Raw genomic sequence first — 13,882 nt, 5'->3', positions numbered from 1 at the left:
AGTGAATAGTGAGCATGAAGAAAACAAATGGTTGAGTTCAACAACTCCTCCTGTCATTGTATAATTGACTTCATCACAGCCAGAAAGTAAATGGTCTCATACTTGTACAGAACTTTTCTATGCATTGCAGCACAAAGCGCTTTCACACTGTTTGGCCATTTACCCATTTACACTCACATTCACATCACTGGGAGCAACTGGGGTTTCACTGTCTTGCTCAAGGACACTTTGACATGTGGACTGGAGAAGCTGGGAATCGAACTGCCAAAGTCATTGCACTTTTATGGTAATTGTAGTTTTTATAGCAGAAGTATTGCTTTTTGTACTTGTATTGGTATCGGCAAGTACTCAAACGTGAGTACTCATGGTTCTGAAAATGGTATCGGTGCATCCCTGTATATGTGTGAAGCGTTTTAAGAGGCTAATATGTTGACCGTGCTGCTCTACAATCAGGCTCAGCTCCAGAAACAGCCGTGTTGGATCTACTAGTGTATGTGCACAGTTTTGCGTAGGTCACTTTTAGCTCAGCTGTTTTTGTAGCCTGTCTGTGTAGTGCTGACAATAGACTGACTTATTTCTTTCCACTGCGGTTTAACTTTTCATCTCTCTACCATGAGCCAAACAGTGTAAACTTCAGCCTGGAAGGTTTTGAGGTATGAAGAAATGCCCGGGCTTCCTCTCCACCTGCACATGAAATCTACAGCAGAGAGCAGCCGGGTCTGTTCTCTGGAAACAGGAGTAGCGGAAAGCAGGCTGGTGGCGCTGTAGCTGAGAAAGTAAATGAATCATGTTGATAAAGGACCCGCCCTCTGACACCTCGGCACTGAAGCCAGGGTTCCTGGAAATGTGATGGACATGGCAAGTCACATGTCTGAGCCCAGCGACGGCTTTTCTTCATGTTTCCTCAGCAGGGGAAGCCTAAATAGATGAAATAGTCCTTTACAGGTTTAGGCTTTTGGATGAGACTTCCATTCAATTACAGGCTCCAGTAAAACTCCCTCTTTCTCTCAGACCACAGGGGTTCGAGTCCTGGGCCCCCATCCAAAGTAAGGTCTCCCTGCCTTCCTCCCAGATGTTAGTCCAGTGTCTTGGTATCCCCTGGACAGATGACTACTAAGCTCTTGTTCATGTATTATCTTCCTCTGAGTGTGTGCAAGCAGCAAGGCACTCCAGTCCTTATGGACGGTCTTTAGGCCTTTGAGGAGTCACGGGAAGTGTTTTAGGGAGGTTTTTAGGATTTGAATGCCTATTAAGAGGTTTCAAGGTGTCCCGGAGGAATTTCCAGGGAGAAGAATTGTGATCTGACCTTTCTGTCTCTGAGTTCTTAAAGGCTTAGCATAGCCTTTCAACATGTGTGGGAGTCTGAACACATGCTCAAGATCATCAGTACCTCCCACAATGTGTTGGTGGTGGGTAGCTGTGTGTGGTCCACTTATATACATCTTCAAGGTCGTTATGGTGCATTAACGTTGGCCCACATTCTGCAGTGAATCGTAGTGAATGCTCATGCTAACAAGGTAAACAAGAGTTTCCTTAGATACGCTTTAAGGGAATTAACAGATGAAAGTTGGCCTTTTGGATGACTCTGACACATTTATATCTTTGATGTTAATCGATATGAATTTGCCCCTTTCAAATAAACTAATAAAGAAAGAAATCATTGATTCCTCACAATTGGATCCTCTGGATGAGGTCCGAAGCTGCAAAAACCTGGTCTCCCTAATTCCTGAACTGGGATGTGGGTGCATCCAGAGGAGTCGAGCCTGAGGACCTGGCTCATAGCAGAGCAGAAGTGTAGGAAGAGCTCTGAAGCTGATGGGTAACATGTCAGTTCTCCAGCTGACTGGTACGTGAAGCCGTCACTTATAGCCTTGTACTTGTTGTACTTGCAAGTCATGCAGCAGTGCAAGTGTTAGAAACGCTTCACCAGCACTGAATAGCCAGAAGACAATGGAGGACTTTTATCTCTGCTTCATAAAAACTCACCCACTTCACTTGTGTATGAAACAAGCAGCCTGTGCTGTGAATGGAGGCTCAGCAGGTCTGCTGAGGTTTGTCGGGTAATCACTCCAGCTCTCTGCCTGCGCCCGTCTCTCTCTCTCACAGTGAGTGCTGATCAGGATCACTGACTGATATCCCTCTCTCTCAGCCGCCGAGTGACCTTGAAAGGAATGTGGCCTGTTGTAATGAATACCCCTCAGAGTGAATGGAGAGGAGGAGCAGGGCCCGATGTTTCCCAGTGCAGGCGGCATTGTATTGGAGCTGTGTTCTTGGTGGAGACTCGACAGCCAATAGCAGAGGCTTAAAACAGGGCCATCCCCTCTGTAAGAGGAGTGTGTGAGAGAGCTGGTTGGTGAGTTTCCTGATCTTCAGGGGGATTCCCAGCATTCCAGGTGGCCATGTTATTATTCTTAAAGAGCAGACTATAGGAGCTGGATGACTGCTTTCTCCTGTTACCACAATAACAGCCTTTAACCAGTCGGTAAATCAGTAAGCTGCACAGCCAGCTCCTGGCCGAGAATCACAGGTATAGAGACGGAGTGCGTTTAGGCCACACCCGAACCGAGGGGGTGGAATTCATCTCGCTCTATTGACTTTGGATTGAGTGAAGGCACCCCTTTGACAATTTGGTCTTTTTATTTCCTAGGAAATCACTGTTGCACTCACATGCCATCATATTTTGGTGTAAACTCAGGCCCTGAGGACAGATGATACAGACAAGTTATTGACACACAGGCTTTAGACAGTTGTAGATCAGTTGTGAATGTGTGACTCCTTTATCACATGCACATGGGGAAGAGTGCATCACTAAAAGCTTCAGAGAATAAATGAAGGACAAGTAAACCTGTGATTCTTACTTAACTCCACTCTCCTTTGTCTCACAGCTCATCAGTCTCTAACACCAGTCAGGGAGCAGCTCTGTGTTTCTAAAAGGAGAGGAGTTACCAACAGCTGTAACACAGAAAAACTATCACACTTCAGTTTGTTTTTGAGCTCCTAAAGGCTAAATCATGGCTTCTGCATACCCTTGTATGGACACGCATAATGGACATGCACGTTTCTGTTCTTCAAATCAAACCTTCTGTCTTCCTGCACCTTTGTTTTTCAAACTTTGCAGTACATGCGCAGTCAGGGATTTTTGTTGTGTGGAAGTCTGTGCAGACACAAATTTCTGGTCTGCACGTGTTCCCTGGCAGACCTGGACAGATGAAATTAACACCAGTGAACCATATCGAACGCGCAGGCACAGAAAACCCAAACAGCCCTTAAGTTGCCAACATCCTGTGTGAGATGAAACAGCATGTGCTTTGTCCAGAGTTCCCTTCATCATTGGCATCGCGGGCTCAGTCTCTCCTCAGGAGACAGAGCAGTAACCCCGTTTGATTGTCGTAGAAAATGTCAAACTAACACAGGTACAGTATTTCACAAGTCAACCTGTGCCTCTAATAGTTTTATTGTTGACATAGGCCCTACACTGCCTCTTTGGTGTGGTAACGGCCTTAGTTTCCTGACCATGTTTCAGTTTCACACTGAGTTATTGCACACAAAGAGCACTTTTCTAGGTTCGGACAGGTCACAAATATCCATCTGTGGATAATGGGACGTTGGTGGAGGGGAGGGCTGCCTGGAGTTTGATTCACACAAAATGCCAGTCAGAATGATTAGTGTACGTGACGAGGCACATTGAATGATGCTTCACATTTTAGCCCTGACACACTGTAGTTTTTACGCTTTGTGTTTCTGTGGTGGCTATGGTGAGACTGTGCTGGCACATCACAGGTGCTCCATGCAGAAAACTGGCTTTTAAGCTTTCTGTGTATAGTACAGCACTGTATAGACCTGACGTTTGTGATGTGCCCTGTGGTGTGTGAGCTGTCTGGGCTTCAGGGGATTTTGTTGTTGCCATTGTTTAGTTGGCCAGACTGGCATTAAAGCTGACTCTGCATCAGCTCTGTTGGTCTGTGGTGTAGGTGTATTGCAGACAGGTGACAGGTGAGCTGCCATTCATACATTTGCCCTCTGTATCTCCCAGTTCATGGCACTGACTTTTAACGTGTTTCTCACCCTCTGCCCTCTCCTCTAGATGGAGTCTCCGGTCTCCACCCCTGCTCCTCCTCCTCTCCACCCCCTCACTCCTGTCACCAACAGCGACATCTCATCTCCTTGTGAACAGATCATGGTTCGCACGCGCTCAGTAGCGGTGAACACGGCAGATGCTGCACTGGCCACCGAGCCGGAGTGCCTAGGACCCTGTGAGCCAGGCACCAGCGTCAACCTGGAGGGCATCGTGTGGCAGGAGACGGAGGACGGTGAGAGTCTGACACACACCCTGCAGCTAACGGCGACAATCACATCCTGACACACAGCTCACATCTAGTGCAGTTTGGGACTGTACCTACAGAAGAATTCCTCATAGCACAAGCTCCGTTTTCTTTCACTATTTAAGCGCATTGGCAAAAGGTCAGCTTAAAACCAGCTTAGATAGATGGAGTGTGGGTGGTCAGATCCATTGATCTGGATCAATACATTGAACTGACTCCGACCTGCAGTGCCGCTGCCGTCAGAACAGCTGTCTGTCATCAGGGCAGTGAGAGGAAGACAGTCTATGGAGGTTATGCTTCATTAAACGCATTGGAGAGAAGAAATAGACCTGAGATGTAAAAAACACGGGGGTACAGGGTGATGTGTCTCACACTCATGTCTCTGAGTCAGGTATTGGAGTTTTATCTGTTGACAGGGGCAAGTGACAACACTAAAATACTCCACAGTCACTGCAGCACTGATGGGACTCAATACCAGAAACCTGCTGGATGCAATCCAACATGTGCAGCAGTAGCAACGGGAATCACATCTGACAGGTCTGCTTCCTGCTGCAGTAACACCTTCTGTGGGTTTATGAGGCTGATTGTGTGTGTCGTGTCTGTGTGTAGGCATGCTGGTTGTTAACGTCACCTGGAGGAACAAGACGTATGTTGGAACCTTGCTGGACTGCACAAGACATGACTGGGCCCCACCAAGGTACACATGAGCGCACTTACTAACCATAAATTAACCTAGAAATATTCCTGGACTCTGTCCCAGAATAGCTGTAAAGTGAAACATATTTCTGCAAACATAGTAGGTTGACTGTTTAAAGTCAAACTAAAGCTTGGGAATAGAGCTGGGTGGAAGTAATTGTATCTCTGCAGCCTTTTAATATTGTGAGATTGGTGTAATGACATTCTGGGCATCAGTGCAGAACCTGTTGACAGGTAAAGCAGGTGGGAATGCCTGTGTTCGACCAGTGACGGTAGAAACTGTTTAGCAAAATCTGTGGTTATTATTGCTGTGCCAAGAAACACTTAAGAAATAGATCAGTCAGTCAAAACCTTTTCTCTAGCACCTTCATACAGGATCATGCAAAGCAGTTCTTTCCAGATGAGTGTTGAAAGACAGAATGCAGGTGAACATTAAAACAAGAAAACTCAGTTAAGACTAATGCACACATTTTAAATACTTGAAAAAAAAAATCTATCAAACACTTGAAATGAATGAGCCCATTTTACCTGGTTAGTTCATTTTTATCAGATCTGAAGTCTTTTCTGTTCTATCAGCCTGAAAACGGATGCCGGTTGTTTATCTGGCCCGAGAGGAAAACTCATCAGACTGGCAGCGTGCAAGCTGAAATGAAATGGGAGTGCCAGATTAATGGCCTGTCACTCCTGCACACACCCAGACATTGTAGAACAGGCAGGAGAACAAAATAAATGATATACAAGTTAAATGTAATGAAGATGAAGTTGACCAGGCACAAGCAGCAATGAGAATTCCTGACACGATTAATTCAGGCTTCAACAACAAAGTGCATTTAAATTCCATCACTGACACAACCTGAGGTGCAGCGTGGCTCTGCTGCAGAGCTGTGAGGAGCCGAAACACAACAACGAGCTTGTTGTCATTACTGTTCAACTTGAGTGTTTTCCAACAATGCCATGCTTCCATGTTGCTCGCCAAATATCACACCAGTATCTGAATGAAAACATTCCACTGCTGGAACGGTCACATTTGCTTCACTGTGAGCAGGTCTTCTCAGTATCTGCCTGTGCTTTCAGGTTCTGTGACTCTCCCACCAGTGATGTGGAGATGCGAAGTGGTCGTGGTCGAGGGAAGAGGATGCGTCCCAGCAGCAACACGCCACTCAATGACAATAGTAACTCCTCGGACAACAAGGGCAGTGGCAGCAGCAAGACACGTGGTGCAGCTGCAAACAGCAAAGGCCGACGAGGCAGTCAGACAGCCATCGGTGCCGAGGATGCCAAGGCCAGCCCGTCTTCTGCCAAGAGGAAAACCAAACCTGCCTCTGACATGGAGCCCACCTCCAGCTCCGAGGACACCAAGGCTTCAAAACGCATGAGAACCAACTCCACTGGTGCTGCCACCCCCTTACCTGGAGGTAAAACTGACCCTCTCCCCCCTCCACAGCTGGACCGCACTTGCCCCTCTCCTGTACTCATTGACTGCCCCCACCCCAACTGCAACAAGAAGTACAAGCACATCAACGGGCTGAAGTACCACCAGGCTCGAGCACACAATGACCAGGATATCCGAATTGACCATGATGGAGACAGTGAATACGGAGATGACCCCGCCTCCTGCAATGGTGCTGCCATCTCCCCCACCCGCTCCACCACACCTAAAGGGCGAGCATTTGATGTCCCCTCCCCCTCATCAGGGAAGCTAATGTCAAAGGGGAAGAAGAAGTGTGGGGAGGCTGAGCCAGAGGTGATGGATGGCGGCGAGGAGGGGCCGTGCTTGACTGACGAGGCCAGCAACGACGGGATGGACGACAGAAAGGCCAAGAAGATGGTGGCCGGAGGCAAGCCTGACAAACTGAGCCAGAAAGGTTTGAAGCCAGCCCGGCCCGTGGGCCCTGCTGCTGCTGCTGCCGGAGCCCCCTCACCCTACGCCCTGCAGACATCCTCTCCCGCCCTGGGCTCAGTGGTACAGCCTGTCCCCAAGAGCCCCCAGCTGAAGAACATCCAACCTAAACCACTGGCTGACCCTGCACTCACCAAGGACAAGAAGAAGAAGGACAAGAAGAAGAGAGAGGGGGGGAAGGAGGGAGACAGTCCGAAAGCGATGGGTAAGGGGGGCAGACCAGAGGAGGGGAGGAGCCCGTACTTGGAGGGGGACGCCTTGCTCAATGGCACCACAGAAGCTCACCAGAGCCGGCTGGCCAGCATCAAGGCCGAGGCCGACAAGGTGTACAGCTTCTCAGACAACGCCCCCAGCCCATCCATTGGCGTGGCCAGCAGGATGGAGGCCGGCCTCGCACCCCCCCTCCACCTCAACCAGAATGGAGGTGACAATGCCTCCGTCAAAACCAGCAGCCCAGCCTACTCTGACATCTCTGATGCAGGGGAGGATGGAGAGGGGAGGGCGGAGGGGGTGAAGGTCAAACCTGAGCCTGACCAGGGTGCTCGTGAAGGGGCCAAGAAGGCGCTGTTCCCCCCTCAGGCTCCCAATAAGGACTCGCCTTACTACCCTAGCTATGACTCCTACTACTCCCCAAATTACCCCAACCCCAGCCCGGGAGCAGCGTCTGCAGCGCCCCCTCATGTGGAGGGAGCTCAGGTAAAGGTTAAGAAGGAGGAGGAGCCAGAGGTGGGGGAGGAGGGCAAACTGAAGGTGGAGCCTCAAGAGGAGAGGAAGGTGGACCCGGGGCCTCAGCAGCCGTCAGTCATCCAGCAGCGCACCAACATGTACGCCCAGCCCCTGTACTACAACCAGTACTACATTCCCCCCTACTCCTACTCACCTGACCAGGCTTACCACCTGTTGGCCTCTAGCCCCGCCTACCGCCAGCAGTACGAGGACAGGCAGCGGCAGGCTGACAAGAAGGCCGAGAGTAAAGAGCGGGAGGCTGCAGGGAAAGACGAGTGGAAGCAGAAAGCCTCAGTGCCCCCCACCCTGTCCAGAGCCCCCAGCCTCACTGACCTGGGTGCCAAGGGGGGGCCGAATCCGTCCAAACCCAAAGAGCCCCCACCGACTTTGGAACAGGCCAAGTCAGTCATCATGGCAAAAGGAGAGGACCCCAAGGCGCCCTCTGCTCAGCCTGAGGGTCTCAAGATGAAGCTGGGTGAAGCAGGGCATCATGGGAAGGAGGAGGCCAAGCTAGTTGAGTCGGCCAGGCCGACAGGTGTGGAGCCGGCCATGTGGTACAGACAGGTAACTGCATTTTACAGGAGACACTAATCAGATATCAGTGAGTGGCCAGGTATGTGTTGGTACAGGCTGTGTATATTATATCATCACCGAACTGTAGCAGGTGTGCTGTGACTGGGTGCACCTGGTCTGATGAACACCGGCAGACTGCCGTCGGGTCAAACGACATGTCTGCATGGCCATGTCAGCCATACTGTTTTAGGCTTGCGACCTCTTATCAATAAATAAAAGAACACTTTTAATTATTGCCGCCCACCAACAGCCGGGGTCTGTCCCACATTTCTTCCATTAAAGGCATTTTTTCCTCCCCGCTGTCGCCAAGTGCTGCTCAGGGGGTGTTTGTTGGATTTTCCTCTTTAACAACAGTAAGGTCTAGACCTTACTTTGTAAAATGTCCTGAGACGACTTTTGTTGTGGTTTGGTGCTATACAAATAAAACTGAAATGTAGAGAAACTGTCAGTGTCACAACGTTACAAAATAGACTTTGAAGAAGAGCATATTTTGATATTAAACCCTATAATAAATTTATATTGAGTTTAATTTTCAGCTACTTGCTCTCACTTACATTTTACTGTATTTTTTCTGTTTCATATTGAACACTCGGAGGACCCCGTCAAACACAGGCCTGTATTATTTTCCATAATCATCTCGTACCTCATCCTAAATCAGTATTTGTTCCCTGCAGGAGCCGGACTCGCGCCTGTGGCCCTACGTCTACCCCAGCAAGTACTCCGAGGCTCCCAAAGCGCAGGAGGAGGAGCGCTGGAGGGAGGACAGGGAGCGAGAGCGTGACAGGAAGGGAAAGGAGGAGAGGTCGCGGCCCAAGGAAGGCATCCAGAAAGAGGAGGCCAAGGAGGGGACAGAGAGCAGGGCTCAGCTGCCTCCAGAGGAGCACCGAGGGGGAGGGAAGGAGGCGCGACCCCCCCACATGCAGTTCCCCTCCCCCCTGGCCCAGCACCAGGGCTACATACCCTACATGGCTGGACCGTACGCCTACAGCCAGGGCTACGAGCCGAGCCACCCCGGCTACAGAGGCATGCCCTCGGTCATGATGCAGAACTACCCCGGTAAGAAGCAGCTGGCGGAAAGTTGAGCATGTTTACACCAGCTTGGTTGCTGCCTTTCTGAGAGAGAGAAGAACTGCTAACCAGTCTCTTGTCTGCGTCTTATGTTTGGAGCCTGGACGTGAGCCTAGCTTAGTGTAAAGATGTGTAACTGAGGGAAACCACTAGCCTGGCTCTGTCTACACATGCACTATCAACAGCTGTAGTGCAGTGTTGTCGACAGTGTGCAGTACTGGCCAAAAGCTTCAGAGCACGTGACTCCCCCTCAGGCCCCAGCAGAATGGGCTGGGTACTTTAATAAAACTACAACTAGTTTGGGTTTGTTAATTATATACATTGTTTTAGATGAAATATCAAATTAAATCATGTGTTACACTTTGTAGTTTCTTACTTCACTGGTGATTTTTTGACAGAAAACCAGCGCACTTTGAATGTGGTCCAGCGTGGGTCTCACGTTTGTCCTGTGACCTTTCACTGATGTTTGGTCATGTCCACATCCCAGGCCTTGCTGCTCAACTCTGATGTTTCACTCAGATGTGGTCTGAACATCAGGTCTGAGTCACTGGGAGGGGAATGCCGGCTGGGATGTGGACGCAGCTTTAGAGAAGCGTCTGTGCTGCAGGCTGAGCTGCTGTACTTTGCCTTCAGGCTCGTACCTGCCGCCTGGTTACGCCTTCTCCTCGTATGGAGGGAAAGTGGTGGCGGGGGAGGAGATGGAGAAGCCCTCCAGGTCCAGTCCCACAGTGAAGCCGTCCGGTGAGGCCAAAGCTCTGGACCTACTGCAGCAGCACGCCAGCCAGTACAACAGCAAATCCCCGTCCATCCAGGACAACAAGATGCCGCATGAACGGGAGAGAGAGGGAGACCGGCCGCGATCCTCACCCTCCCAGCGCATCCTACCTTCCCATCATCACCTGGGATACCCCCTGCTGTCGGGACAGTACGACTTGTCCTACCCCTCAGGTGAGACTCGTGCGCACACACCTGAGAAAACAGACACATCTTTCCAGGTGTTTCTGTTTGTTCTTCTTGGGGGACAACAGGCCACATGCAGATGACACATCCAGATACTTCCTGCAGAAAATGTTGTACAACTTTTCTTGTCTGGCAGCAGAGAGCAGCAGGTTGACTGCAGACTTTACCAATAACTGTTTGTACTTTTCTTTTTTACACATTAAATGTAGTTTTGTTCTTGAGGTAGTACAAAAAGTATCAAAGTCTCTGTTTGACAGCACCGGTACTTAGAGAAAACAGCAGAGGCAGAGAGACTAGTGTGGATCAAACTCCGGAAGCACTGGATCCTGCATTTCCTGTTCTGTAACTCGGTAGTTTCTTTCCTGGTGAGCCGCTGCCTCCACAGCTTCAGTTTGAAACACTCCCATCAGAGGGTTCTATGTTGTCATCATCGCTCACTGCATTCGATCGTGCTGTTCATTAGAAAACCTGGTTCAGTGAGACAGGAGGTGTGAATCTCTGTCAGCTGACATTCAAACAGCAGCACGGATTCAGATGACCTGCTGTGGCTCTGTGCTCCACCAGAGTGTGAAGTCACAGCTTCTGATGGTTGTGTCTTTCTCACAGGCCTCTCATCTTCAGCCATCGTCGCCAGTCAGCAAGCGTCCGCCCCATCCATGTACCCCCCTGCTCGGAGGTGAGAACGGTAAAACACGCACACCTGTTGATGACACGTTTCATTTGCTTTATGTGATGCACAACACTTTGCAAAGGTTTCTTTCACTGAACAAATGGAGGATGTTTTCAGAGATAAAACGTAAATGGTTTTTTCCCTCAGTGAACTTCAGCCAAAGTTCAGTAAAGAGAACAGTTCTAACCCAGACCAGTGTTTACTAAACCAGCCCAGGTCTCCTCAGTCCACCTGCACACAGTGTGTACAGGTGCTGGGCAGGGAGCTTGTTCAGCATCTTGGTGAAGCAGTGAGACACCTGCAGCACCACCTAGTGGTCGACACCAGTGGAGCTGCCACTTGCATCTTTCTCCTGCTGCGTTGGCTGAAACTTTGTCCTTGTAACATGTGTGCACATCCCTGATGGTGAATCATCTCAGACTGTTGACCCTGCTGAGGCCAGACACCACTGCTGCTCTACACTGAGTTACTTATGTTGTGTGTTGTGACCCACACAGGAAACGTTTGGTGGTGTTCTTTATCAGCACATTTAATGACGTGGTCCAAACTGCTTTGTAACTGTGGAAGCAGATTTCATCTTTATCTTTAATGTGAAGAGATCAGAAAACGGTCTAACATAAATAGGATGCCAAGACAGGCATGGGTGTATTAGCAGTGTAACACTACACCTGCTGAGCATCACTCGGAGTGAGGAGGGACTCGGTGACGCCATCTTTGCTCTCAGGCTCTTGTCTTTATGAGGTGAGATGTATGTGAACCTCCCCAATTGGGTGTGAAATTGAACATACATCTCCAAGTGGGAAACTCGTGCTTAACTAAATACTTAACCCCGTACAAGGTTTGATGTCTTAAGGCAAGGGTTTTCAACCGGTGGTCTGCTGCCCCTTGGTGGTCCATGACGGCACTGCATGTGGACCATGCATTCAACAATGTAGTTTCATTATGGGAATCACAGTTTTAAGTTTTTTTTTAGAAACGCATTTCCATGTGGTAATTACTGTCTGTGAACAATCAAATTCATGCAGATATCTAAAACCGGGAAATGCAGAGGTGACCTTCAGGATTACAGTAGTGCCCATCTGGTTGACCCACCTCAGAACAGTGGTCCTCAGGTCCTTCTCAGTTAGAAACCCTGCCTTAAAGCACAGCCAGCTCCATCACAGCTTCAGGTCAGTGCATTACCTGGCCAAAATATGACAAATCATGTTCTCTCACCTGTCTGCAGGCACACCTGATTGGCTGACCTCCACCCTTCCCGGCGTCATGTGACTGGCTCACATGAGGAAACATTTCTGTTTCAGCATCAGTTCAGTGGTGTTTGTATACGTTCGATTTGTCTGTCTGGACGTCCAGCCGACCGCTCGCCCTCACTGGACTGGACCAGTGGTAGAAAGCCTGATTCCACTGGTCCTGCTGGTCCCAGACAGTACCATTGGTGCTCGGCAGTGGGGGGCTCTCAGGCTGAGGACAAAGTGGACCCGGTGGGTGTAGACACACTGAGATGCTGCGGTCATCGTTGGGACAGACGGAGGGGCAGCTTTTTCGGAAGCAGACAGTTGTGGGCGGTGTTGGGGGTGTTCAGAGTCAAGCTGACAGACGGTCACTTCCTGTCTGACGTTCTCTGCCCTGCATCACCTCCGACACGTCTGAGAGTCAGTTCAGCATCACACCTTCACCTGGAAGCACCTCAGCTTCACCAGAAACAAAAACACTGTGGGTGGAGGAGGATGGACCAATCAGAGGGCAGCACTGGGACTGAAGCTGCATGCTCGGAGTGACAGGAAGTGGGCAGCTCCTCCTCCTCAGTGTGCAGCTGTACTGTGTGTGTGTGTGTGTGTGTGTGTGTGTGTAAATACTGTACAGAGGAATTATTTTAAAGAACATGTTGGATGCTGTTGGATTTCCTACTCTTCTTTTCGTCTGGTAGCCTCTGCCTCTGTTTTTCTACTGTTGTTGATCTGATATTAAACCTGTAGCTGGTGGAACGGCGCCCGTCTTCAGCCTCCTCATTTCTTCAACCAAAGAGCAGGGTGAGCGGTTTAAACAAAGTGCAGTGCTGTTGAGATGGCACACAAGCACAGGTGTGTAACAGCAGAAGTAGATTAGTGTGCAGGCTGCTCACAGTGAGTCCAACCTGAATCCCCTGAGAGCAGACTGAAAGAGTACCTCTTTATTGGACAGTGCTGTTACAAGGAACCTAGCTGTTGTGTTGTAAATGTCAGCCACCAGTTCATCCAGTGATCTGTTGGTCTGGAAGTGTCCTACAGTTACACAGAACTGCACTGCAGGCGCAGAAGAAAGCAAAACGTGTTCCTGTGTGCAGTGTCCTTATGCACGTCCAGACTGCTGTCACTGGATCACCCGGATACTGAAGACGACCTCAGGCAGGTTCTGCAGTGTTGAAAATCCTTCCTTGGTACATTCACACAGTGAGTTACACTGTGGGCTCCAAATGTAGCCTTGTTTTATGGTCATTTACATTTTGGAAAACTAAGTATGCCGAATTTTCTATGAATAGTCTTTTTCTTGCTATGTGCCGACAACCGTCAGTGAAGCCCGGTGGTCCACAAGAAAACTTTAAAAACCTGAGGATTCTCTGCCAGGTTCTGCAGCATCCTACTCCTGCACCATCAGTGGACGGAGCGTTTGCTGTTTTGTCTTATAATAATGATATGGTAAGCAGTGACGTGCGGTGAGGTTGACAGCTGGTGAGGCACCAACTCTTTTAGTCAGATTTACAAATACAAATAGTCTGTTAACAGACAATGCGTTATGTTTTATATCTCATATCAGCATTCTTCACACAAACGTGACCCATATTTAATTTGAGGTTAAAATTTATTCCAATTGAGCTTATTTCTAACTAGAAATAAAAGTTTATGGTCTTACCTTTACTTGTACACGAAATCCATTTGTCAGCTGGTATGTATTACAAACCCTTTTACCGTTCGAATCCAATATTAAAAC

General features: G+C 49.2%; 1 protein-coding gene across 2 annotated transcripts in view; it reads left to right on the top strand.

Moving 5' to 3' along the window:
• The window catches only part of LOC109969124 (zinc finger protein 609-like), a 28,031-nt gene extending 15,127 nt beyond the window's left edge, over positions 1 to 12,904 (top strand). Inside the window, exons 3-9 of one of the 2 annotated variants that reach the window (XM_020615802.1) lie at positions 4,085 to 4,310; positions 4,932 to 5,019; positions 6,093 to 8,208; positions 8,892 to 9,273; positions 9,919 to 10,233; positions 10,852 to 10,921; positions 12,141 to 12,904. In XM_020615802.1, coding sequence (XP_020471458.1) covers positions 4,085 to 4,310; positions 4,932 to 5,019; positions 6,093 to 8,208; positions 8,892 to 9,273; positions 9,919 to 10,233; positions 10,852 to 10,921; positions 12,141 to 12,150 — 3,207 coding nt within the window. In that variant the 3' untranslated portion in view covers positions 12,151 to 12,904. Of the gene's footprint in view, positions 1 to 4,084; positions 4,311 to 4,931; positions 5,020 to 6,092; positions 8,209 to 8,891; positions 9,274 to 9,918; positions 10,234 to 10,851; positions 10,931 to 12,140 lie in introns of both variants that reach the window. The other variant, XM_020615803.1, reaches the window with a different exon arrangement.
• The last annotated feature ends 978 nt before the right edge of the window (positions 12,905 to 13,882 follow it).

The sequence above is a fragment of the Monopterus albus genome, unplaced genomic scaffold (genome assembly GCF_001952655.1).
Source record: "Monopterus albus unplaced genomic scaffold, M_albus_1.0 scaffold170.1, whole genome shotgun sequence".
NCBI lineage: Eukaryota > Metazoa > Chordata > Actinopteri > Synbranchiformes > Synbranchidae > Monopterus > Monopterus albus.
Note: the sequence above shows the minus strand (reverse complement) of the source record. Positions and strands in the feature narration are given on the sequence as shown.